General features: G+C 57.5%; 1 protein-coding gene across 1 annotated transcript in view; it reads right to left on the bottom strand.

Annotated features, from left to right (window-relative positions):
* Positions 1 to 22,155, bottom strand: part of LOC114211125 (maestro heat-like repeat family member 5) — a 69,345-nt gene that overhangs the window by 13,912 nt on the left and 33,278 nt on the right. The window contains exons 13-21 of the mRNA XM_088023087.1: positions 21,661 to 21,796; positions 19,994 to 20,089; positions 18,459 to 18,563; positions 16,951 to 17,086; positions 16,478 to 16,650; positions 12,553 to 12,720; positions 11,680 to 11,834; positions 3,427 to 3,586; positions 2,002 to 2,168 (exon numbers count right to left, since the gene is read on the bottom strand). Coding sequence (XP_087879213.1) covers positions 2,002 to 2,168; positions 3,427 to 3,586; positions 11,680 to 11,834; positions 12,553 to 12,720; positions 16,478 to 16,650; positions 16,951 to 17,086; positions 18,459 to 18,563; positions 19,994 to 20,089; positions 21,661 to 21,796 — 1,296 coding nt within the window. The remainder of the gene's footprint in view (positions 1 to 2,001; positions 2,169 to 3,426; positions 3,587 to 11,679; positions 11,835 to 12,552; positions 12,721 to 16,477; positions 16,651 to 16,950; positions 17,087 to 18,458; positions 18,564 to 19,993; positions 20,090 to 21,660; positions 21,797 to 22,155) is intronic.

Below are 22,155 nucleotides of genomic sequence, written 5' to 3'. Positions count from 1 at the left end.
CTGTGCTCTCCGTGGGAGCCGCAGTGAGACGGACGGACACCTGTGCTCTCCGTGGGAGCCGCAGTGAGACGGACGGACACCTGTGCTCTCCGTGGGAGCCCCAATGAGACGGACGGACACCTGTGCTCTCCATGGGAGCCCCAATGAGACGGACGGACACCTGTGCTCTCCGTGGGAGCCGCAGTGAGACGGACGGACACCTGTGCTCCCTGGGAGTTCCCATTCCACAGGGTGCAGGTAAGAGTTGGCGGTGCTGGCCTTGGGAAGGGAACGGCAGCATGGGAGTAGGACCACTATTTTAGGTGTTTTGAGGGACTCACAGGAGGTGAGGCTATCTGGGGGCCGAGCATTCCAGGAAGAGGGGGCAGGAAGTGCAAAGGTGTTGAGGTAGGAACATGCTGGGTTTAAGGAAGAGCAGGGAGACCTCTGAGGCCGGAGCAGACCGTGTGAGCGAGGGGTATGTGGCAGCAAATGGGGTCCTGGAGGCAACAGGGAGCCAGAGGGAGAGGGGCCTTTGGGTCACTGAAAGGATCTGGCTCTTTCTGAATTAGGTGGGGAGGGCAGGGAGGCCTGGGGCCATGGACATGTTTTGAATGGCATCTGGGCTGCAGCGTGGAGGCAGGTGAGCGGGCTGGGGGTGGGGGGAGGAGGGGGGCAGGGGAGCAGGGAGGCTGGGCCCATGCGGGTAGGCGCAGGGCTGGGGGGGGCAGATGGAGGGAGGTGGTTCACTGCAGCTCCCTCCAAGCCCTCCTACGTACGTTCTGGGAGGAGAACATTTTTATTAGCTTATTAGGGAAGATTCATGCAGTTTGCATGGTTGATCTGAATAAAAAAGGAACTTTATGCACATTTGAATTCAGAAGCAATATGAGAAGAGACATTTTTTTCCAGTGACACGCCTTGGGTAGAGTTCTTATAACTGACCAATTACGTGAAGCACGTCATAATACAAACAAATGAAGAGTCAGCCCCAGCGTTTTTTAAACACTAGCTTGTCGGATTTCTCAAGACATGACTGGGCGTGGAGGGAGGGCAAGACAGCCAGCCTGGCCAGTGGCCGAATATAGCTGGGTGCGGACCTTCCTACACATGGTCCCGTCCATGCTGCACAGCGGGGCGGCGGGGGGGGGGGGCAGAGGCCGCAACTGTCACGTCAGGGCAAAAATGCACCAGAGTCAGAGCTATGTACAAGGGGACCCAGAGGGGCTCAGCAGTGGCCAGGGCCCCGCCCTGCCATTCCACAGACTCTAGCTCAGCAACTCATGGGCATGCTGTGTGTCTTGGGGAAAGCCTCTAACCCTCTCTGAGCCTCGGTTTCCTTACGTGTACAGTGGGGAAGACAACATTCATCTCACGAAATTCCTGCAAGGACCACATTCAGGGAAGATGGCGAGGGCTGTTCCGTGAAGTCCTCACATGCTAGCAGGCACTGAGTGTCTCTGCTGCCAAGTGACCTCGGGGAGCCTGGGAACAGACCCCATGCCTGCCCTGAGTCCCTCCGTGCTGACTGCTGCACTGGCCATCATGGTGTTCGGGGGTTGACTCGTGTCCCACCAAAAGCTATGCCCGAGTCCTAAACCCTGTACCTGTGAATGTGCCCTTATTTGGAAACAGGGTCTTTGCAGCTGGAATCGAGTTAGGATGAGGCCAGTAGGTTGGCCCTAATCCAGTATGACTGGTGTCCTTATATGAAAGGGGAACCGGCACAGAGACACGCAGGGGAGAGCAGCAGGTGAGGAGGGAGGCAGAGGGGGCAGCAACGTCGGCAGGCCAGGGAGCACGGGGAGAGGAAGAAGCCGGGAGCGTCCTCCCCTACAGGCTTCAGAGGGAGCGCAGCCCTGCTGACACCTTGCACTTGGACTCGAGCTTCCAGAGCCGAGACTGCAGGCGCATGCATCCGTGAGCCGCCGGGTGCTACCGGCATTAGGAAGCTAATACCCATCTTTGTCCACGTCCCTGCAGGTGGAGCCTGCGCTCCAGGCTTACCTCTGCAGGCTGGACATGGCCGCCTCGGGGGCCTTCTGGCCAGGCTGGGGCTCATCCGGCAGGTTCAGCTCCAAGATGTAGTGCATCTGGGTGAGGAGGGCCAGGAGCAGCTCGGGGTAGGCCTCCCGCACCGCCTTCTTGAACTCCCGGGCAAACTGCAGCTCATGCAGGGTGTTCATGGCCTGTCGGGGGCAGGGGCACATCTGACCTGCGTCTTCCTCCTGTCACAGCCTCTGGGACCGGGGCCATATCTCTGAGATGTCCCTCGGGGGGCCCTGGCCCTCTCGGCTCCCTCCCTGGACCCACTTGAGGGCCTGTGCCCTCCATCCCAGCAGCGCCCGGGACAGTGCCCCCACCGGCCCATTCTGTCTGCAGTCCACCCGTGTCCAGCCCCTGATCCATGGCCTAGCGACAAGGCTGCATGGGTCTGTGCTCCCCATGGGACGGCAGCACAGAGGTCTCTAATGAGTGACAGCCGGGGGGGGGGGCACACATGACCCCGGAAGGCAGGGCTACCCGACAGCTGCTCCGAGCTTCCTGTGCCCATCGGAGCATTCGGTCCAGAATGTTCTTGGGGTGGGGGACAGCACTGGGCAGTCATGACAAGGGCAGGCCAGGGCTTGGGGTGTGGCGGGACACAGAGAAGGCCCCCTGCTGGCCTCATGCTGCTGTGTGGTTTCCGAAAGGAAGGGCCAGCAGCAGTGGGGGGGTGGGGTGCTCAGGGGAAGGACAGAGGGCCGGGCACAGACACGGGGTGGAGCTCCCCTCTGCTGCTGTGTTCAGCCACCGCACACCTGTGCTCAGGTAGCGGCGTGTCTGGGGGGCTCTGGGGTGGGGGGTGTGGGTCTCAGCCTGGGAGAAAATGGGCTCGGGCCACAGCTCCTGCCTCATCAGAGTCCAGCCAAGGACAGGTGTGGCCGTGTTAGGACGTGAGCCCCTGTTCCTGGGGCCTTGCAGGGAGGAGAGCTGGCTTGGGCGGGGGTTCCTACAGGAGGCAGGAGGCAGCCTCAAGATTCCTCCAAAATCTACAACCCCAGGCGCCCCCACACTCTTCCTCTGCCGGAACCTGTTTCCCGAAGCCCCTGTGCTCCGAGGCCACCCACCCAATGAGTCCTGCATCCTGGGTACGCGCCATATGCCTGGTCCAGCCCTGCAGGACCGCCACTGTCCCACTTCTTGGAGGGGGGGACAGGCTCTGTAGCAGTCCAGAGCCCTCGGCCAGGAAGTGGGGGGCTGGGCCTGTGCGGTCAACCCCTGCCCCGCAGCCTCGGAGGCCCCCTGTGGGTGGGCTTCCACGGCCTGGACACGGGGCTGCCCCTCCCTGGGGCCCGGCGTCCCGAGGCTGCGCCCGATGCCACCAGTGTGGACACGCGCAGGAGAGGCCAGCCCCCACTCGGCGGCAGCTGGGGCGGCGGCCGGGGAGCGGCGGCGGACACTCACGGCGAGCGAGCGCAGGCGGGGCTTATCCTTGGGCTGGCGGCTGCCGTCTCTGGTCCCGGCGGGCAGCGGCCGCTCCTGCAGCCAGGCCAGCAGCATGGCCAGTACCAGGCGGCTCACGGGCTGCTCGGCCCCCAGGGCCCTCCACAAGCGGAAGGCGTGGCTGCAGGCAAAGAGGGGTCGTGAGGGCCGCCCGGCTCGGGCTCAGCTGCACCAGGGCCTCAGGGGCCAAGGGAGGAGGCGGGGCTGGATCCCGCATGGGATCCTGGCTGGGGGAGCCGCTGGGGTGGGGGAGAGCATGGAGGGGAGAGTGGGCAGCAGGGACAAGAGTGTGTGTGGCCCACAGGACAGGTAGGGCACAGGGGACAGCCGCCCTGGTCCAGGTGCCTGGGCCTCCCCGCTTCCAGGGCCTGTCCTCCAGCCTCCCCGCACCCCACCTTCAGACTCTCTGCCCCCTCAACGGCTCCTAAGTACTGAGGGACACAGGCAGTTGACCCCTGTCCTCTGTTCTCTTCTCTTGCCTCTGGGCCTCCACATCTGCCATTGCTCCCCGTGCTTAGAGCACGCCTCCCCACCGGGCCTGCACCCACTCAGCCCTCAGCAGCTCTGTCTGGAGGCCTGCCCTGGCTGCCTGCTCCTAGCCTGGGTTTGCTGGGGCCCAGCCCCCGGGCCCACCCCGGGTCAAGTGGGCCCATCAGCAGTACACACAGAACTTTACAGTGTCCTCGTGCTCATTTTGCAGATGGGGAAACTGAGGACTGATCGGGCCCTGCCTGTGACTGGGGAGCTGGGGCTAGAGGCCAGGTCTGCCCGGTCCTGTGATCTTTCCACTTGGTCCACGGACATGGGCCTGTGAGTCCTGGGGAGGCGGGGGCTTTGGGGTTCTTGAGATGTCGGTGACCCTGATGGCTCTCTGTTTTCTGTGGTCTTTGGTGCCAAGGGTTGGGTGAAAGGGGCTGGAGGGGCAGGAGTGGGGACTGGGAGGCCACAGTGGGGGCCTGGATAAGCCCCCACCCCAGCTTTAGGACAGACCCTGGGCTGGGTGGGCACAGCAGCTCCGGGGACTCTGAGATTGTAGAGCGGGGCCTCCGTTGTCAGAAGGACCCGGGCCGAGTCCCTGCTGTGTCATCACGGCTGTGCCGTGGGCAGGTCTCAGGGGGCAGAGCCTGACTCGAGAGGCTTAGGTGACATGCTTCTGCAGGAGCAAGGGTGCCCAGGGGCCTGGGTTTCTCCTTTGCTCTGTTGGCATGTGGGTGCTGAGCCCCGTGTCACGTGCGGGCAACCAACTTGGGGACAGAGCAGTGACAGAACCGGTAAAGTCCTTGCCTGTGTGGGAGTGACCCCTACGGTTCCACTCAGCCAGCAAACAAGGGTGTGTGGGACTAAGGGCATAAAGCAGGGGAGGAGAGGGGAGGGGGGCGGTGGGCGGGTGCATCTGGGCTGTGGTCAGTTTTTAGTGGGACAGCTGGGAAGCCTTCACCAAAAAGGGACACAAGGAAAGATCTGTGGAGGTAAGTGGGGAGCCACGCTGCTCTGGGGGGTGGGGGGAGGGAGAACCTTCTGGCCCTGACACAGAGCCGATCTTGGTGTTCTCAGGGCCAGCAAGAAGGGCCAGTGAGGTCGGGGTGAAGAGAATGGGGCTGGGCGAGGAGGACAGCCAGTGCGTGGGGCCAGGCCACACGACCTTGTTGGCTACTGTAAAGGTTTTGCCTTGACTTTGAATGAGCTGGGGCCACTGAGGGTCTACAGCAGGGGAGAGACATGGTCCGACCTGTCTCTAAAGCCTCACTCTGGCTGCTGGGAGGGGGGGGCGGACGTGGCCAGGGACTCCGTGTGAGCCGGTGATGTCCTGATGGGCTGGAGGGGGCGGGGGAGGGGCGTGGGTGGAGCTGCAGGACTCCCTGAGGGTGGGCCTGGGTGTGGAGAGGACAGCCCAGGTGGCCCCAGGAACCCTGGCTTGAGAAGCTGGGTGGATGGCATCCGCAGGGGGAAGCCCGCAAGAGGACAGGCTTCAGGGGACAGCCAGTGGCGTGGTCCGGGAGTGTCCAGTGTGGAATGCCTCCTGGACGTCCACACGCTGCCGTCTGGCGGGGGTGAGTGCTCGGGGGGGTGTCTGTATAGGTGATATTTAGAGCGTTGAGAGATGGGGAGTCAGGAGGGACTGGCAGGAGGCGGAGCAGGGGCAGCTGGGAGGCGGGGGGGGGGAGCCAGGAAAAGCCATGGAGGAACCCGAAATGCACATTGCTGAGGACTAGAGGCCAGTCCAAAAGGCTGCATGCTGTACAGTTCCAAATCCATGACCTTCTGGAAGAGGCGAAACCACGGAGACGGTAGAAGATCGGTGGCTGTGAGGGTCTGGGGGGAACCAAAGGTTTTTTCTGGCAGTGACGCGACTCTGTAGGACGTGTGAGCGGTGGACACATTGCACGCTGTCCAAGCGCACAGGACGCACAGCACCAGGGGCGAGCCCTACCTAGCCGTGGGCTTTCGTTAATGATGGTGCATCAGTACCGGCCCTCTGGCTGGAGCAAACACACCGCCCCATGCAGGGTGCCAGCAGGGGCGACACCGGTGGGGCGGGCAGCTCTGCCTATGCTTCTATAAACATAAAACTGCTCCAAAAAAGAACGACTATTAATTAAGAAAAAAGGGCCAGGAAGAGACACGTGATGCATCACTAAGGAAAGAAAAGCTGGTGCTACTGGATTTATGTTACGACCGACGACCCACATCTGAAAATCTGTGTTAATATTGGGCCAGAGGAAAGAAGTCTCCAAAGACGACACACAACACCATACTCTTCAATACAATTGCAAAAACTATAAGAGAATATCTTTAGGAATATGTTTAGCTGCAATAAAGTGAAAAGGAAATGAAGAGGGTGATGAGCCTTGGTGGGGGGTGAGCCGGCGGCTGGAGACAGAGTGCTAAGCCCTGTCCATAGCTGGAGGTCATGACCAGGATCCCAGCTTTTTGCGGGCAGCGGCCTCGCCGGCGTGTATTCATCCCCTAAAAGGAGCCAGTGCTGTAAGAACCAAAGGCAGGCAGGCCCGCATATAGTGATGATGGACAGCGTGACACGCTGAGGGTTATGCCTACGCCGGGGGTGTGCAGCTGAGGGCTGACCCAACAAAGTCGCCGTCAATGGGTAAAAGAGAAACACGGGAGAAAAAGAAAGAAAACTTGGCAAGCCAAGGGTAAGGCCATTTAGAAATGCAAAACGCGAAGGGCTGAGAGCAGCGGGGCAGGTGTTGAGGTAGGGGGAGCCGGGAGGCCGTTCTGTATCAGGTGCAGAGAACGTGTATGATGCTACAGGAATTAGGACCGTGGGTGTCAGCACGGGGACCGGCGAGCGGAGCACTGCTGAGCCCAGACACAGACCCCTGCCCACGGGCACTTGGCCAGGAGGCAGGTAGCACTGCGAGCTGTAGGCACGGGGCGGGCTTGTCCCCGAAGGATGCTGGTGGCTACATAGAACTGGAGTCCAACCTCGCGGCCACACCAGCCTCACTTACGGGGCGGCTGGAGACCTGAGTTCGAAAGGCAATCACCAGAACTTTTGTAAGATCACGTGTGGGAAGGACTGAACCTGGAACTCCTTTTCATCAAAACGCACATTCAGGCAGTGAAAAGACAAGCTGCAGAGTGCAAGGAGATGCTTTTCACACCATCAACAAAAGCCTTGAGTCCAGGTTATATAAAGGATTCCTGAGAATGGATAAGAAAAAGAGGGACAACCCAGTAGAAGGATGGATCGGAAGAGATCCTCGACGAAGAGGTCACCAAAGAAGATACTCCAATGGCCAAAAGTTCCGCTCCGTTATTTCGTTAGGAATGTGCACATGAATGTCGCAATGCGATTCATACCACCAGGTTGGCTAACATTTTGATGAGTGGCTAGAAAGTCGGGGCTAAGTGTGGATGACATGTGGAGCAACAGAAACTCTCAAAAATATCCCCGGTGGGAGTGTGAGGTGACACGAGCACTTTGGAAAACGATTCAGTGTGTCTGTTAAAGTTGGGTACATGCAGAGGTTTATGGCACTGATGTTTGCATGCTGAACACATTCCCAGTGGAGACGGAGTGCTGATGCGCACGGGGGCGCATGGGAGCAAGTCAGGGCACGTTAGTCACAGACCCAAGCAGGGGACAACCCAAATGTGTGTCTGTGGCAGAAAGGATGATCGTCATTCACGAGATACTAAACAGCAACAAGAAGGAATGGACTCTAGCTGTATGTAACATATTGGAATGAATCGTAAACACATCTTGTTGAGGGGAAAAAGCCACATAACATAAAAGATTATCGGCAGGGTACCTACTACCCAATTCTGTTCATAGCGTTAGGGCACGCACATTGTTTTAGGTGCTTCAAAGAAAGAAAAATTATCCCAGGTGGGAAGCTACCCCCATCACAGAGGTGGGACCTCAAGGGCCCTGTGTTCCATGTAAGGATGATAAGAACCAACCCACCCAGCTGCAGAAAGAAAAAGCCAGGAAGCTTGCTGGCCTCAGTCGGAGTGCTGGATGGAAGGAGGGCCTTCTCCCGAGAATCCGAATCACAAAACCTGTTTTGGGGTCTGAATTCACACCGCCAGTGTGGCTCAAAGAAATCCTCAGGCACAGACTTTTAGATCTGGCATGGTCCCAGGCCAACAGTGTCCCCGGGCAACTGAGAAGCCCACATAAATCCAGGGGTAAAGCACCCTCAATGTAAAATGCATTCCCATCTAGGAAAAATGTGCTTCTTAGGATGGAGGAAATAAGGTATAAACGGCAATGCAGACTGAGGTGAGCTACAGACTTCCGGGCAGCTGAAGACAAGGTGGCCTCCAGGGTCCTCACCCTTCAAGTTTCCTTGAAAAACCACACAGAGCAAGAGGGAGGGAAAAGCAAAATTGCACAGAGACTGTGACCTCAGAGGATGCCCAAACTTCAACATCACTGTAAGGAAACAAGAGAAACGCCCGTCGCCGCCCACCCGGGGCTCTGGGGCAGATGAGGCAGAAGAGACGGCAGGGCACAGGGGACGGGAGCCAGAAACAGGGCTCAGAGTCGAACCACTCACCTCCAGGAAGACGAAGTCCATCCCCACCCTGACAAGAGGGAGAAAGAAGAAAAAAAGAGCACTGACCACGAGAAAGGGGCTGATGAGCGGGTCCAGTCGGAAGGGTGGCCTCCAAGATGCACAGCTCTGGGGAGAGAAACAGGGGAAAAAGAACCAGGGGCCTTGGGGATTGGGTGGTGACAGAGACAATGGGAAAGAGGAAAATGGAAGGCCCTGCGAGAGAAAAGAGAACCAAAACCCCCCAAAAAACAACCCCCCAGCTGGAGGACACATGACCTTTTCACCTGCAACCAAGACAAAGAATCTAGTCAATCCTCTAGACTTTGCTCTACTAACAGAAGAGGGTGCCATTGAACCTGAAATCCTATAAAACATGCCAACAGCGTTTGATAGGAACAGGAACAAAATTAACAGATCCACCGAGTTATTGCAAAAAACCCCCCAAAAAAACAAAACAGAAAAAATAATCCGTGCACAACCAAAGAGGAACTGCTCCCCTCCAAAGCAGCCGCCGTGCCGACAGCACTCCGGCGATGCTCCTCAGAGCCCAGCGAGCACCCAGAGACAGGCAAAGCCCCCTTGAATTATAACTTCAAAAAAAGAAAAAAAAAAAAAAACCTCTGTGAAGAAAGGAAAAGCGGGTTGTCTGAGTTCAGGAAAGAGGTGGAAGAAAGGACAAACTTATCTCAGAAGTGGAAAAAAATGCAAGTTGCCCAAGAGGGATGATAAGATGTAAGCTAAGGGGCATTGAGGAAAAGCAGAAAGCCGACCGCAAAAGGCGTGAAAAGGATCAGAAAGTACCGGAGGTCCCGGATGGGCAGAAACCGCACTGGAATTCCTAGCAGCTCAGAAGGACAGGTGCAGCAGGGGAACAGAACGAAGGTTTCAAGCTATCACCAGAGAGCTTTCCAGAAACAACAACGACAGAAGGCCTACATCTACATCTTCAAAGGATCTACCAGGTCCCTGGGAGAATGAACATAGAATGATCAACTCGGAGACATCTCTTAATAAAACTGTTCAATTTCAAAGGTGAGCAAACACTGTCCAAGGCATCCGGGAAGAAGGACCTCTTACAAAGGCAAACATCTTGACAAAGGCGAAAAAATAAATCATGATCATTAGACTTTTCAAAAACAAAGCAAGGCGACAATTGAGCAGCATTTGAAAAATACTCAATGAAAGCAAGTGTGAACCAAGGATTTTATGTCCAGCCAAGTTGTCCTTCAAGCACACAGGAGCCCCTCAGGAGCCGTCTGTCGGAGGTGGGTCTGGTCCAGTGCAGAGAGGACTATAGGAGCCTCCGGCAGAAGATGCACAATGAAAGCTTCAGCAACAAAACAAGGGACGGGGGAGTTAAAATATAGGTCAGGAGCACTAGCATGACAACCACTGCGAAAATACACCTCTTCTTTAATTAAAAACATTAAGGATCAAAGAATACACAACCCGTAGAAAAGGAAAGTAATAGAGCCCACAAAACATGCACACAACTGTGGGGTATTATGATAGAGCGGAGACTCCACACACCAGTCCTGCGAATAAGTGTGAAGGAAGGATTTACCTCACTTATGAGACATGACTGGTGTGTGACAAACACACCGGGCAAGAGTGGCAAACGAAGAAAGCAGAGGGGCTTCTGTTGTCCTGAGAACCGACAAGGTGGAATTCGAGGCCGGGACACATTAAATGTGACAAGGCGGGGCACTTCTCAATGCTAACAAGTCGTGATTCCTCAGGAAGGTATGTGTTTGCACAAGAAACATGACAACCACGTATGACGGAAAAACCGCAGGACACGGAAGGGGCCGTGGATAGAAATGCATCAGTAATGACTTCAACGTGCCATTCTCAGTACAAGACAGAGCAGAGGGGACATCAGTGAAATCAGTGACGACCACAGTCCATCAGGCACATCCGTGGATATACATACGCCACCACCTGATGAAGAAGACATACCTTCTTCCCAAGTGCCTGTAGAACATTCATGACGGTTCAAAAGGGCAGCAGGTCCCAATAAGGCAGAAACACTACAATGGCATTCTCTGATCCCAATGCAAAAAAACTGGAAGTTATACAAACACAACGACCCTTCCACATGGAAATCAGAAGTCTTTCTGGAAATGAGTCTCGGGCGCGGGGAGCTTGTGGGAGTTCCCTTCTGGGGGCTTCTGATTTCTCAGTGGGTTGGGAGAAAGGTTGGCGGCAGAGGGAAGGGGCAGGGTGAGGCAGAGAGGCGTGTGGCTGGGATTCAAAATGGGGAGCTCTAACTGAGGGAGGTTTTGCCGGCTGAGTGTGACGGAGGGGATCAGGGGCTTGGGGTACGTCCAGGGAGTAACTAATGCCGGTAAGGAGGGGGTGAGGGTGCGTGAGGGGCGCTGAGGTGGGTGGGTGGTGGACCGGAGGCCGCGGAGGGCAGAGGCTCACGGGGGTGCTGGAAGAGGGAAGCCGTGAGGCGGGGGGGGGACGCTCCAGCCTGGAGGTGTCCGAGCCAAGAGGCTGATGACCGTGAGAGTGGGCGGCTGAGGCAGGATGCAGGACAGGACTCCTGGGAGAGAGGAGATCCAGGCATTGGGAAGTGGGGCTGAAGGAAAACCCCAAGATTCAGACGGGGGTGGGTGGGCGAGCTGGTGTCCGTGGTCGGGAGCAACGTCGGCAAGGACCTAGGGATGACGCAGTCCAGGTGCCTGGCGGGCGTGCGGCTGGGGTTACAGACAGAGCGCCTGGGCTTCAGAGCTGAGGTTTGTGGGAGGAAGAAGACCCTAGCCCGCCTCCAGACTCGGGGCTCCGAGGGTTTCATGAGAAAGCCAGCCCCACCTGACCACTGGGGGTGGGGGAGGAAGGAGAGGTCTTTGGAGGATCTGGAAGGACGGCAAGCCTTTGGTGTTGGCTGGGGTCTTGCCAGGCGCACCTCAGGTCCTGGGCACTTCCCCCATGAGGTGACAGGTGACTCAGGCTGGGGCGGGGCTCGCACGAGGGGTGGGCTGTGCCTCCCCAGAGCCTGCCTCAGGAGATGTGCGAGAAATGAAAGGGGACGTGGGCTCCCTCCCTGGGCGCAGACCTGTGAGGCTCCCTGTGGGCTGGGAGGGGGCAGGCAGGAGGGCAGAGCTGGAGGTGGATGCCCCATCCCCTGCCTGTGGGAGGCTGGAGGGTGGGCAGTGGGGGCAGTGAGGGGGGGGGCGGGCACCTGTCCAGGGGTATGGAGAAGTCCAGGAAGGTGGCCACCAACTCTGGCGTGTGGTTCCGGGCTAGCAGGGTGATGGCGTGCAGGGCATTTTCCTTGGCTTGGGGGATGCGGACAGAGCAGAGCTGCGAGTGGATGGCTCGGCCCAGGTTGGCAACCTGTGTAGGGAGGCAGAGTATGGGGGAGAGGGCTGGTCTGAGAGGGGAGGCCAGGCCCTGCCCAGCGAAGTCTGAGGGAGGCGCTTCTCCACCCTGGAGTCCCAGGCTGAGGGGAGAGAGGCCCCACCACCTTTCGTGTGGCATGTGAGGCCCTCAGACTCCGTCCAAACACTGCCTAGTCCCTGGAAGGCTCAGACACACCCGCCCCGACATCTCCCGAGCACACCACTTTGGCATAGGCTGTCCTGGGGGCCTGGAAGGCCTCTCCCCATCCACTTCCGGTCTCTCTTGCTGCCCAGGTCCAGTGTCACCCACCTGGGGCTTCCTTACCTGCAGGACTTGGCATCCATCATCCTGTTTCTGGGGGTGCACCCCCACCCCACTGGGGACACTTCGTTGCCTTTGCATTTCCTATGCTGTCCAGTCCTTATCTGTGTCTGTCCCTTCCGTCAGACTGAGAACTTCCAGGAGGGTCTGTGCCTTCTCCTCCCCCATGTCCTACCCCAGAGCCTGGAACAGTGGCGCCATCCATGCACACGTGCCCCATGACCCTGCAAACACCACTCGGGGCCCCAGGATACCTGCTTGGGCCTTTCATTCATTCCGTGGAACCTGTCAGGGTGGGGTCCGTGTCTCCTGCATCGGGCCCGAGCCCCAGGGTGCTGACTCCCGGACGTCCGTCCCTCTGCCCCCAGACCTGTCCTGGCCCACCCTCAGCGGTGCCCCAGCCCCTCACGGTCTCCAGGCCGGCCCCGTGCTCCTTGATGGTGGTGAGCAGCATGTCGGCGGCTGCCTGAACGCGGAAGGGGCTGGTGGAGCCCAGGCCGTCGATGGCTGTCCAGATGAGGTCGTTCAGCTCTACCATCGTGAGATGCTTCATGACCTCCTGTAGCAGCAGGAGAGGAGGCAGCCGTCACTGTGGGCCACTTGTGCCCAGGTGTCCGCCTCCTGCCAGCTCTCTTCCCTTCTCCTTGGGCTTCAGGCTGCCCAGGTCTCTGAGCACGTCCAGACGTCTGAGCCCCTTTCCTCCAGAACCCCACACACGCAGCCCATTTTGCAGGCTGGCTGCCTGCACATCTCTCTGAGCCAACCATGGCCCAGGTTCAGGAAGGGAGAGCGTGATGCCCATCGTGGGGCAGAGGCACGGCTCCCTTCCTCACTCAGACCCCAGTGCTTGTCCTGGGACCTGCCTGGCCTGGCCAGCCTCCTTTCCTCCCCTCCTCTGCCCTGTCCTCACCTCGTGGGCTTCCCCATGTATTAGCCTCTGCCCAGCTGGGTGCTCCCCATGCCAGGCCCTAGTCCTCCTTACAGCATTTTAATCAAGAGCTTCAGAGCTGTGAAGGGTCTTCAAGGTCACCTGGACCAATCCCCAGACCCAGAGAGGGGCACGGGCACCCTCACCACGGCAGAAGCTGGGTCCAGAGCCCAGGGCTCCTGTCCCATGGTAGGGCTTCCTCAAAAGCCCAACCGCTTTCTGCCCATGTTCTCCCAGGAGCAGCTCTAAGTCCAGATCATGAGCCACTCGGGGGGAATGAAGAGGGGCTTGGGGAAATGCAACGTGGTGGGTGGGACCCCTGCTCCATAGCCGCTGACCACAGTCTCTGAGAGGGAGGGCTGGGCCAGCCTGGAGCTGCCCAGGTAGAACCTTCTGGAAAGACTTAGAGCATTGTTGCCCACTATGGTAGCCACCAGCCACACATAGCTATTTATACTTAAACTTAATTAAGTAGAATTTAAAACCTCAGTTCCTCAGGAGCACTAGCCACATTACAAGTGCCCAGTAGCCACATATAGCCAGTGGCTACCTTGGTAGTGCAGATAGAGACATTTCCATCCTCCTAGAAAGTTCTATTGCGGGGCTCTGACTCGGAGCATCTGACAATCAGAGGAAGACAGAAGGCTGGTGACGGGGGGCCTGATAGAAAACTATAAGGTCTGCAAGGACATTAAGGGGGGGTAACATGTTTCTTTGCATGTTAGGATATTTGTTGAGATATTTGAAAGTCTGTTAGTCTACCTACTTAGATATAAAAAGAAGTATTAAATAATGTTTGAATATTTATTAGAATAATCTAAAATTTGGGTAAAATGTCTGTGAGAATATTAGGATTAGTTGTTGGTTAGAGTATTCAAAGTGATTTTAGAGGAATATTTGTAGTTCATAACAACTTTAAAAAAAAGATATTAAGCTGCTATAAATCTGGTTAGAACATTTGTTAGAAGATTACATTTAAAATTGTTTTCTGAAATGTTGAATTTTGGTTAAAGTTCTAGCATTGAGAATGTTTGTGAAGAAATGCAACTTGGAATGGTGGTTAGATTCTCAGAATCCCAGAATACCGCAATCTCAAGATTGGAAAATACCTGGGAGATGTCTTACTTTAACCCAGGGCATGAATCAATGTGAAACGGAGGTGGCAGTAATGGTAGAGATGGTGGTGATGATGGTGGTGGTGGTGGAGGTGATGATGCTGGTGATGCTGGTAATGATGATGATGGTGGTGGAGGTGATGATGGTGATGATGGTGATGATGATGGTGGTGGTGGTTGATAATGGTGATGGTGATGGTGATGATGATGGTGATGGTGGTGATGGTGATGGTGGTGATGTTGATGGTGGTGATGATGGTGATGATGATGATGGTGGTGGTGGTGATGGTGGTGATGATGGTGATGGTGATGGTGGTGGTGGTGATGGTGATGATGATGGTGATGGTGGTGGAGGTGATGGCGGTGATGACGGTGATGGTGGTGATGATGATGATGATGATGGTGGTGGTGGTGATGGTGGTGATGATGGTGATAGTGATGGTGGTGATGATGGTGGTGATGGTGGTGATGGTGATGGTGGTGATGATGGTGATGGTGGTTGATAATGGTGATGATGGTGGTGATGGTGATCTGTGGTGATGATGGTGATGGTGGTGGAGGTGATGGCAGTGATGGCGATGATGATGGTGGTGGAGGTGATGATGGTGATGATGGTGATGAAGGTGTAGTGTATCCATGATCAATGAGGGCATCAAGGACAGACTTGGGGACAGAATCCAGGTCAGGTCTCCATTCCAAACCTTCCCAATCCACCATCCCTTGATCAGTAGACCCTCCCATCCTCTCTCCTCTCTGTGCTCCTTTCCATCACTGTGTCTTGTCCAAGGAGAGAGAGCCAGAGCTGAACGCCCACTCCCTGTGTGCTGGGACAGGGCAGGATACAGAAGGCTTCTCAGTCTATTTGAGAGCCTGGGTGTTTAGTATGGAAAATCTAAAGCCCTGGGGCCCCTTCACCACTGTCTCCCTCTGAGCTGCTAGCCAGGGAACCCTCCTGCCCTGCCCCACCTCTGCTCCCAGCCCAGGTTCTTTGGCATAAACTAGGCTTACCCATTCTGGGACTGGAGACTTGATGTATTGGCCCCCGGGCTTTAGACTTTCCATACTTAACTCCTAATTGACTGTAGCACTGAAAGCCCAGTGCACTTGCAGAGAACACAGTGCAGAGAACACAGGTCAGCCGGGACTGGATTCAGAATTTGCTGGGTCACTCACTAGCTGTATGCAACCACTGCTTCCTCGTTTGGTTCAATCTGGTTTAACTTAATGGGTGGCTCTACCACCAAGCCCTGCACTGGGCCCTGGCAGGGCCCTGCTTCTGGCCTGGAGGGCTCAAAGTCTAACAGGGGGACACTGACAAGCATACCACGTACAGGGCTCTTCATTAGCCAAGTGCTCAACACCAAGACTGGGCAACAAAGTCACCATGTCCTAGACATCATGGACCGACCACTCAGAACGTGAGGCTCCATGAAACATGGCTTGTCCTGCCAACACTTGCATCCAGCCCACACTCTGTGCCCCAGCCTCACTCATGTTCAGAAGAGAACACAAGTCAACACAAGAAAACACAGAGCGTCACAAAGTTACAGGATCTCACTGGGGAGACAGAAGGGACACTGGGAACTGCTGAGCTCCCCCAGGCAGGTGACCAAGGAGGAGCTGGCTGAGGTCGGCCAGATGACAGTGCAAAAGAAGACAAGCTCTGCCTTCACAGGAGGAGGGTCTGGCTTTCAGAGGGTAAGAGAGGACCCTGGGAAAATGAGGCATATGGGGATATTTCTGCAGAGTGCTCATCCTGCAAAACAGCAGACTCAAAGGGCAGGATGTCATATGGTGCCTTGGAGAACACCTACCATGGGAGCATCCTGAAAACACCATTACTGGGTGCTCATGTTGGCCAGGACTTCACAGCACCACTCTACCCATTTTACAGAAGAAGACAGAGGCTCAGAGAGGAGAAGGGGCTTGTCTAGGTCACACAGCCAGGAGGGACAGAGCTGGGACTCAAGCCTGGGGTGCTGACCTCAGGGTCTGTCCCTGGCCCCTCCCTCCAATTTCCCCTCCTCCAACTCCTCAGTCCCAGGCCAAGGGCCAGGGACTTCTCCAAACACTCTCAGTTAATCATCAGAGATACAGGTGAGATCCCAGCCTTGGCTTTAATACTCACACCTGGCCCAGGCTCTGACCCCCTGGGTCTAGCCAGGCCACGCCAACAGCCGGAAGCCCTGTCAGAGGGGACGGCGGTGGGGGTCAGAGCGGAACCTGGCCATACCTCCCCACCCGGACCTGCCCTCCATTCTAAGGGCTTGGACCTTGATGACTTGGGAGCTGCCAAGCTGGAGGATGCCATCCTTCGGGAATGCCATCTTCTGAGGGGTGGTGGGAGCTGTCTTCTGGTCTCCGCTGCTCCAGACGGGAGCCCCATCCACACTGGCCTGGGAAAGCTGCTCGGGGGCCTGCACCTCCACCTTTGGAGTTTCCCTAACTGGCCAGGGGTGGGAGTGGGCAAGGGTGAGCGTAGCGCAAAGGCGGGCTTGGGGTCTAGGATGGGACAGGCAGGAGTCAGGGCAAGGTCGCTGGTAGTCAGCGTCAGGCCTGTGTCCATCTGGGGACGGGAGTCTGAGTGGGTCTGGGGAGGGGGCACATTACAGGGCTATGACTGGGGTTGGAGGTGGGTTTAGGGGAAGATCTGGGGTGGGGTGCGTGCGGGGGTGTGGGCGTGGTTTCAGCTGAGGCTGTGGTTGGGGCGGCAGAGGGCCTGCCGTGGTGGCCCTCGGAGGCTCACCTCTCTGGCGTATCAGGAGCTGGTAGAGGTGGCCTACCCCTTCCAGGCTGGAGTGCTGGGTGGCCCTGTCCGGGTCCTGGCACAAAATCCCCAGCATGCCCACCAGCTGCCCAATCCGCCTGAAGTCCTCTTTTGGCTGTGGTGAGAGTATGGGAACCGGTGACCCTACCGCAAGTCTCTGTCTGGCTGCGCAATCACACCAGCAAGGCCGGCATCAGAAATCCTCCAAGTGTGTGGCAGGGCTGCGACTCAGCTCTCAGGACCGCAGGCCCAGGCTCTGCCCACCCTGCCTGGCCACTACAGTCAGCAGCCCAGGGCACACCGGGCAAAACGTAAGGGGTTGCCCAAAATTCAGTAATCAAGAGAAATTACATTTTACTGCAATATTTAGAAAAATCAAACTGAAGGTAACAATTCCTGATGAACACAGTTTCAAAACTGTAAACAAACATGGTCCGTCCCTGCACTTCCATGACCTTACCTCATCTTGCCTCACGCCCCTGGCCCTGACCCTAGTCCTGGTTTCAATAAAACTTTATTTACAACAATAGGCAGCCGGCCGGTGGCCATTTGCTGAGTGGATTGTTTTAAAACATTACATTAAAGTATTTATCTTGACCGCGGAATGCTCTGGAGCCTGGTAAATTTTACGCCCCAGGTGAATGCCTCGCTGCCTGACCGCAGGCCTGGTCCTATATTGTGGAAATTGATTTTGAGTAAATTGCAGGCCCTTTGAGCCCCTCTAGAGGGGTCTTCCTCGCCCTGGGAATGCCGGAGGAGTCTGCAGGGAGCTCTCCCTTGGCAGAGCACCACCCCTGCCCGTCCGCCTCCCTTAGAAAGGCTTGCACCTGCCGGGCATCAGGCAGAGAAGCTAATTTTCTCATGGCCCCGTAAGTCTCCCTACAGAATGAGTGCTGGTTTTGGTGGATAAACGCAGAAGTGCTCACTCCCTGAACGTGCTGACATTCATTCAACCCAAGGGTTATAGCGACAGATGGCAGTTAGCCTGCGAAGTCTGACACGCTGGGGTTCAGGACGCATGCAGGGTCGTGATGGATGGAGGCGTTCCTGCGGTCACTGCTGACCCTGGACTGGGGCAGGCAGCACCTCATCTGATTCCCAGTGTATCCCTCTGAGGAGGACTCACTTCCTCCCTTTTCATGGGCGAGAAACTGAGGCTCAGGGCGTGGAAGAACCTGCCCAAAGCTTCAAGGAGCATTGACAGGAGCCCAGCCTCCTGGGTCAGGGGTCCAGGCATCTGGGTTCAGAGCCCAGCCGGGAGGACTTGAGCAGGGGGCCCCAACCTCCACCCCCAGCCTGTTCCCTCGCGTGTAAAAAGGGGGATTACATGTCCGTGTTGTAGGGCACTCAGGGATCCACCCGTCCTGGGGGCAGAGGTCCAGGGGGTCCAGGGGGCCTTGAGCCCCACAAGCCTGTCATGCTCCGGGAGGAGGACGGCTTGGCTGGGGCAGCAGAGGGGGTGTGGGGTCAGAGGGCTCGATACTCACATCCAGGTAGGGGTTGTGGCTCAGGAATCTGAGAAGGGCCATGCAGCTGTGCACAGCCCGCTGCCGCTCGTGTGCCTTCTCCGACTTCAGCCAGAGGTACAGGTGCTGCAGGTGGGCAGGGGCGGGGAGGGGGTGCTGCAGCCGCGCACCCCTGCTCGGGCCAGTTCCGCTGAGACACCGGGACATCAGCAGAGCGCACGGGGCTTGGCTCGGGCCCCGCCCCCTTGGCCGGTCCCGATCAAGGCTCCGCCTTGCCCAGGGCCAGGCCACGCCCTCACCCAACCGGGGCCCCAGCTCAGCCCCCCCCACCTTCGACTCAGGCCCCACCCACCCGCGGGCAAGGCTCCGCCCCCTGGGCGAGGAGGAGGGGGAGGGGAGGGGGAGGGGGAGGGGGGAGGAGAAGGAGGAGGGATTCCCTGCTCAAAGCCCTTCGAGGCTCCTGGGTTTCAAGTGGAGCCATGCACCCCTTTTCAAAGCTGTGCTTTTCTGTGCACAACATAAACGCACAGAATTACAAAGGGATACCAACACATACTGAAACAGTTATATTGAACAAATTTAAGCCCAACTTGAGCCTCTATGTTAAAGCGATAGATGATTACATTTAGTGATTCTGAAGGCGGAGGCAGTAAACGGTATTTGGAGATTCTGGGGCCCAGCAATGTCCTATGACCACATCTGTGACTTCCCCTGGTGGCAGACGCAGCCACTCCCGGCCCTGCTGTGGTTTGTCACCAACCTTCCCAGTGGGAATGAGTGCGTGAAAATGCAGGTATCTCCCCCCAGCCAGGCTCACACCTCGACTTCCATCTGTGCACCTGCTTCAGCGGCTTGCCTCACCCCCACAGGGCCTCTAGGCTGGACAGGGTCTGGCCCTGCTGACCTGACCCAACCCTAGCCCACCTGGCCCCCACCTTAGCACCCTCCCCATGCCCTGGCCGCGCAGAGCTCTCTCCATTCTGGCCCCTGGGCTCACCAGGCGTCTCACCTTTGACCCTGCCACGCCCTCTGCCCGCTCTGCCCTTCCCTTCCCTTCTCCATCCAGTGACCTCCACTGGCCCTGACCTCCGACCCTCCCAGCAGAGCCTGTGTCCCCTCTTTGGTTCCTCCCCTGCCCCTGGACTGTCCCTGCTTGTTGACTGGTCTCCCTCCTATCAAGGTGAGAGCCCTGGAGGGCAGTGAGAGAGTGGGGGTATTGGGTTGGGAACCCCTCCTCACAGCTGGAGACATGGCTGCAGAGCGAGTTCTCCGGGAGGGAGGGCAGGTCCCAGCCAGGGTCAGGGCCTGTGTCCTCATCCGTTTCCTTGAAATGTGGTGCTCAGGGCCCGCTTACCACCATGCGTACCTGCTATACCACCCTCCAGTTGTCCCAAGCCACTGCAATCCCTGAAGATGGACAGCCCTTAAGCCTGTGTGTTCCTGGACCACTCCCCACCCCAAGTTCAGGCCCTGCTCCTCTGGGCCATCTTCCTTTGTCCACCCTCTGCCCTCCTGGGGTGCCCCCACCCCCTCCCTGTGGGGCAGCTGGCCCTCACCGACAGCAGGAAGTGCAGCTCGTCGGCCGTGGGGTTCTGCATGATGAAGCTCTGCAACATCTGGTCCAGGGCCTCCAAGGTCTTGTTGTAGAGGGTCTGTGCAGGGATGCGGAGCAGGTCAGGCAGCCGCTGAGCCCCAGCTGCGACGGAGTGCCAAGGCCTGTCGCAGGGCCTGAGTGCACGGGTCTCTCAGTGAGAGTGGCGCCCATTCCTGCACATTCCCAAGGCCAGAATTGGGCAGGGGGCAGTCTCGGTCAGACCTGCCCAAGGTCACAGGTTTCCCAGTGACCAAGGTAAGTGCATTCCCAGCAGGGCTGCCTTCTCGGGCCTGCGGGCTGCCTTCTCGGGCCTGCAGCCTGCCGAAGACCTGGTGCCCAGAAGGATCTACTTGGTTTAATGCTTTGTGGTCCCATCTTGAAATTCTTCATCAGCTTTAAACAAGGGCCCACATTTTCATTTTGCATTAGTTGTGGCAAATTATGTAGCTGGTCCTGACTATTGGGTCTCACGTGAGACACCCCCAATCTTTGCTGCTTGGCTCCCCAGGCATGCTCAGGGAGGGAGGGGGCCACAGAAAGTACCCAACCCACCTCCCTGTCAGAGTATGTTGGAGCAAAGCCCTGGGTACAGGCCATCAACTCCCTGGGTGCCCTGGGGACCTTGCTTCAGCTCTCTGTGCCTACCTTTGTCACCTGAGACCTGTGCGTGAAGCCAGCCCCACCTGCCAGGGTGGTGATGCACACTGAATGGGAATGAACAGGAGCCCCAGCCTGGTGTCTGGCACCAGGCTAAACTCCCTAGGTAAGCCAGCCATGATGTTGCCACCTGGTAATGGGGGCGCTCTGGACTCCTGCGGGGTTGGGGTGGGGGCAGGTGCCAGCCTTCTGGGGGGTGCTGCTGTGGTGTTGCCCTGGGTCCAGGGACCCTTTGCACTCTCACCCCCCACCCGAAGTGCTTATCTGCCCCATTCCAGTCTGGACACAGCCTAGGGGTGTGGTGTGAAGATCAGGGCCCAGGGAGCAGGGGTGAAGTTCGACCCTGACTCTCCCACCAGACAGCTCCATTTCTCTTAGCTGGTTTCCTCACCCTCTGGACGAGTGCTGCTGGGAGGGTGAGCGAACATATACGCGGGACCTGGCACATAGCAGGTGCTCAGCTAACACTAGTTCTGTGCCCTTTACAGTGAACCCTTAGGCGTCAGGGGCTGGCGGTGCTCCAGGGAGATGGGTACATGCCCCCTGCAGCAGAGGCTTTTATTAACAGATCCCCGGAGGGGGCTGGATCTGGCCCAGCAAAGGGTGGGCCGGCTGGGGCCTGGGTGGGTGTGACTAGTTTAAGCGGCTTCGCAGGTGCGACTGAGCCCAGGGCTGGCAGGGACAAAGGCCACTCACACTCCTGTTCACAGAACCCTCTGCACAGACGCGGGACACCAGTGTCTACTTTCATCCAGAGCTTCACGTACCATCAGCTCCACAGTTATCACCCCCATGTCCCAGGTGGGCAAATAGAGGCTCAGAGTGGTTAAGAAACGTGCCCAGTGTCTCCCTGCCCTGTCTGTAGAGGTCAAGGGCCCTGGCTGTCTAGCCCACACCCCCTCCCAAGCCACGAGCAGCAGTGGGCTGAGCTGGGCCCCTCTCACTGAAGGGCACCATGCGCCAGCTTCGCACCTGTATGTTGGGTGGCTCTAGAAAGAGACAGGTGTGTTTCTCCAGGACATCTAGCAGTGGCAGGGCCAACACGCTGTGGAGGCAGACGGACAGAATCCGTGACTTCCTCTCCAAGTCCAGGGGCGGCCGCAGCTTACTGTTTGGGGGTAGAGGGCAGTGAGGGAGGGGTGTGGGGGTCGGTGATGGCAAAGGGCCACCTGCTGGAATAGACGGTTGGCGAGCCCTGAGCTGCAGCCCCTCACGCAGTTCTGCTCTTGACCAGAGACTCAAGGGAACACTTCTGCCTCCCGGGCCTGCAGGGCCTCCTGGGCAGGTGAGTTCCACGAGTGCGTGTACGGGACTAGCGTGGCCTGCTTGGGAGTAGTCGCTCCACAGGCCCTGTACCCTGGGCTCCCCTTTACTGGACAGACTGGTCTCACCCCAGCCCTGGTTACACCACTGGGAACTTCGGTGGCTCAGTTTTGACAAATGATGACAAATTTTTGTTCTTTGAGG

The sequence above is a fragment of the Eumetopias jubatus genome, unplaced genomic scaffold, assembly GCF_037043125.1.
Source record: "Eumetopias jubatus isolate StellerSeaLion01/CBP00866 unplaced genomic scaffold, mEumJub1_p1.0 scaffold_4, whole genome shotgun sequence".
NCBI lineage: Eukaryota > Metazoa > Chordata > Mammalia > Carnivora > Otariidae > Eumetopias > Eumetopias jubatus.
The sequence above is the reverse complement of the archived record's forward strand: the minus strand, read 5'-3'. Positions and strand labels throughout refer to the sequence as shown.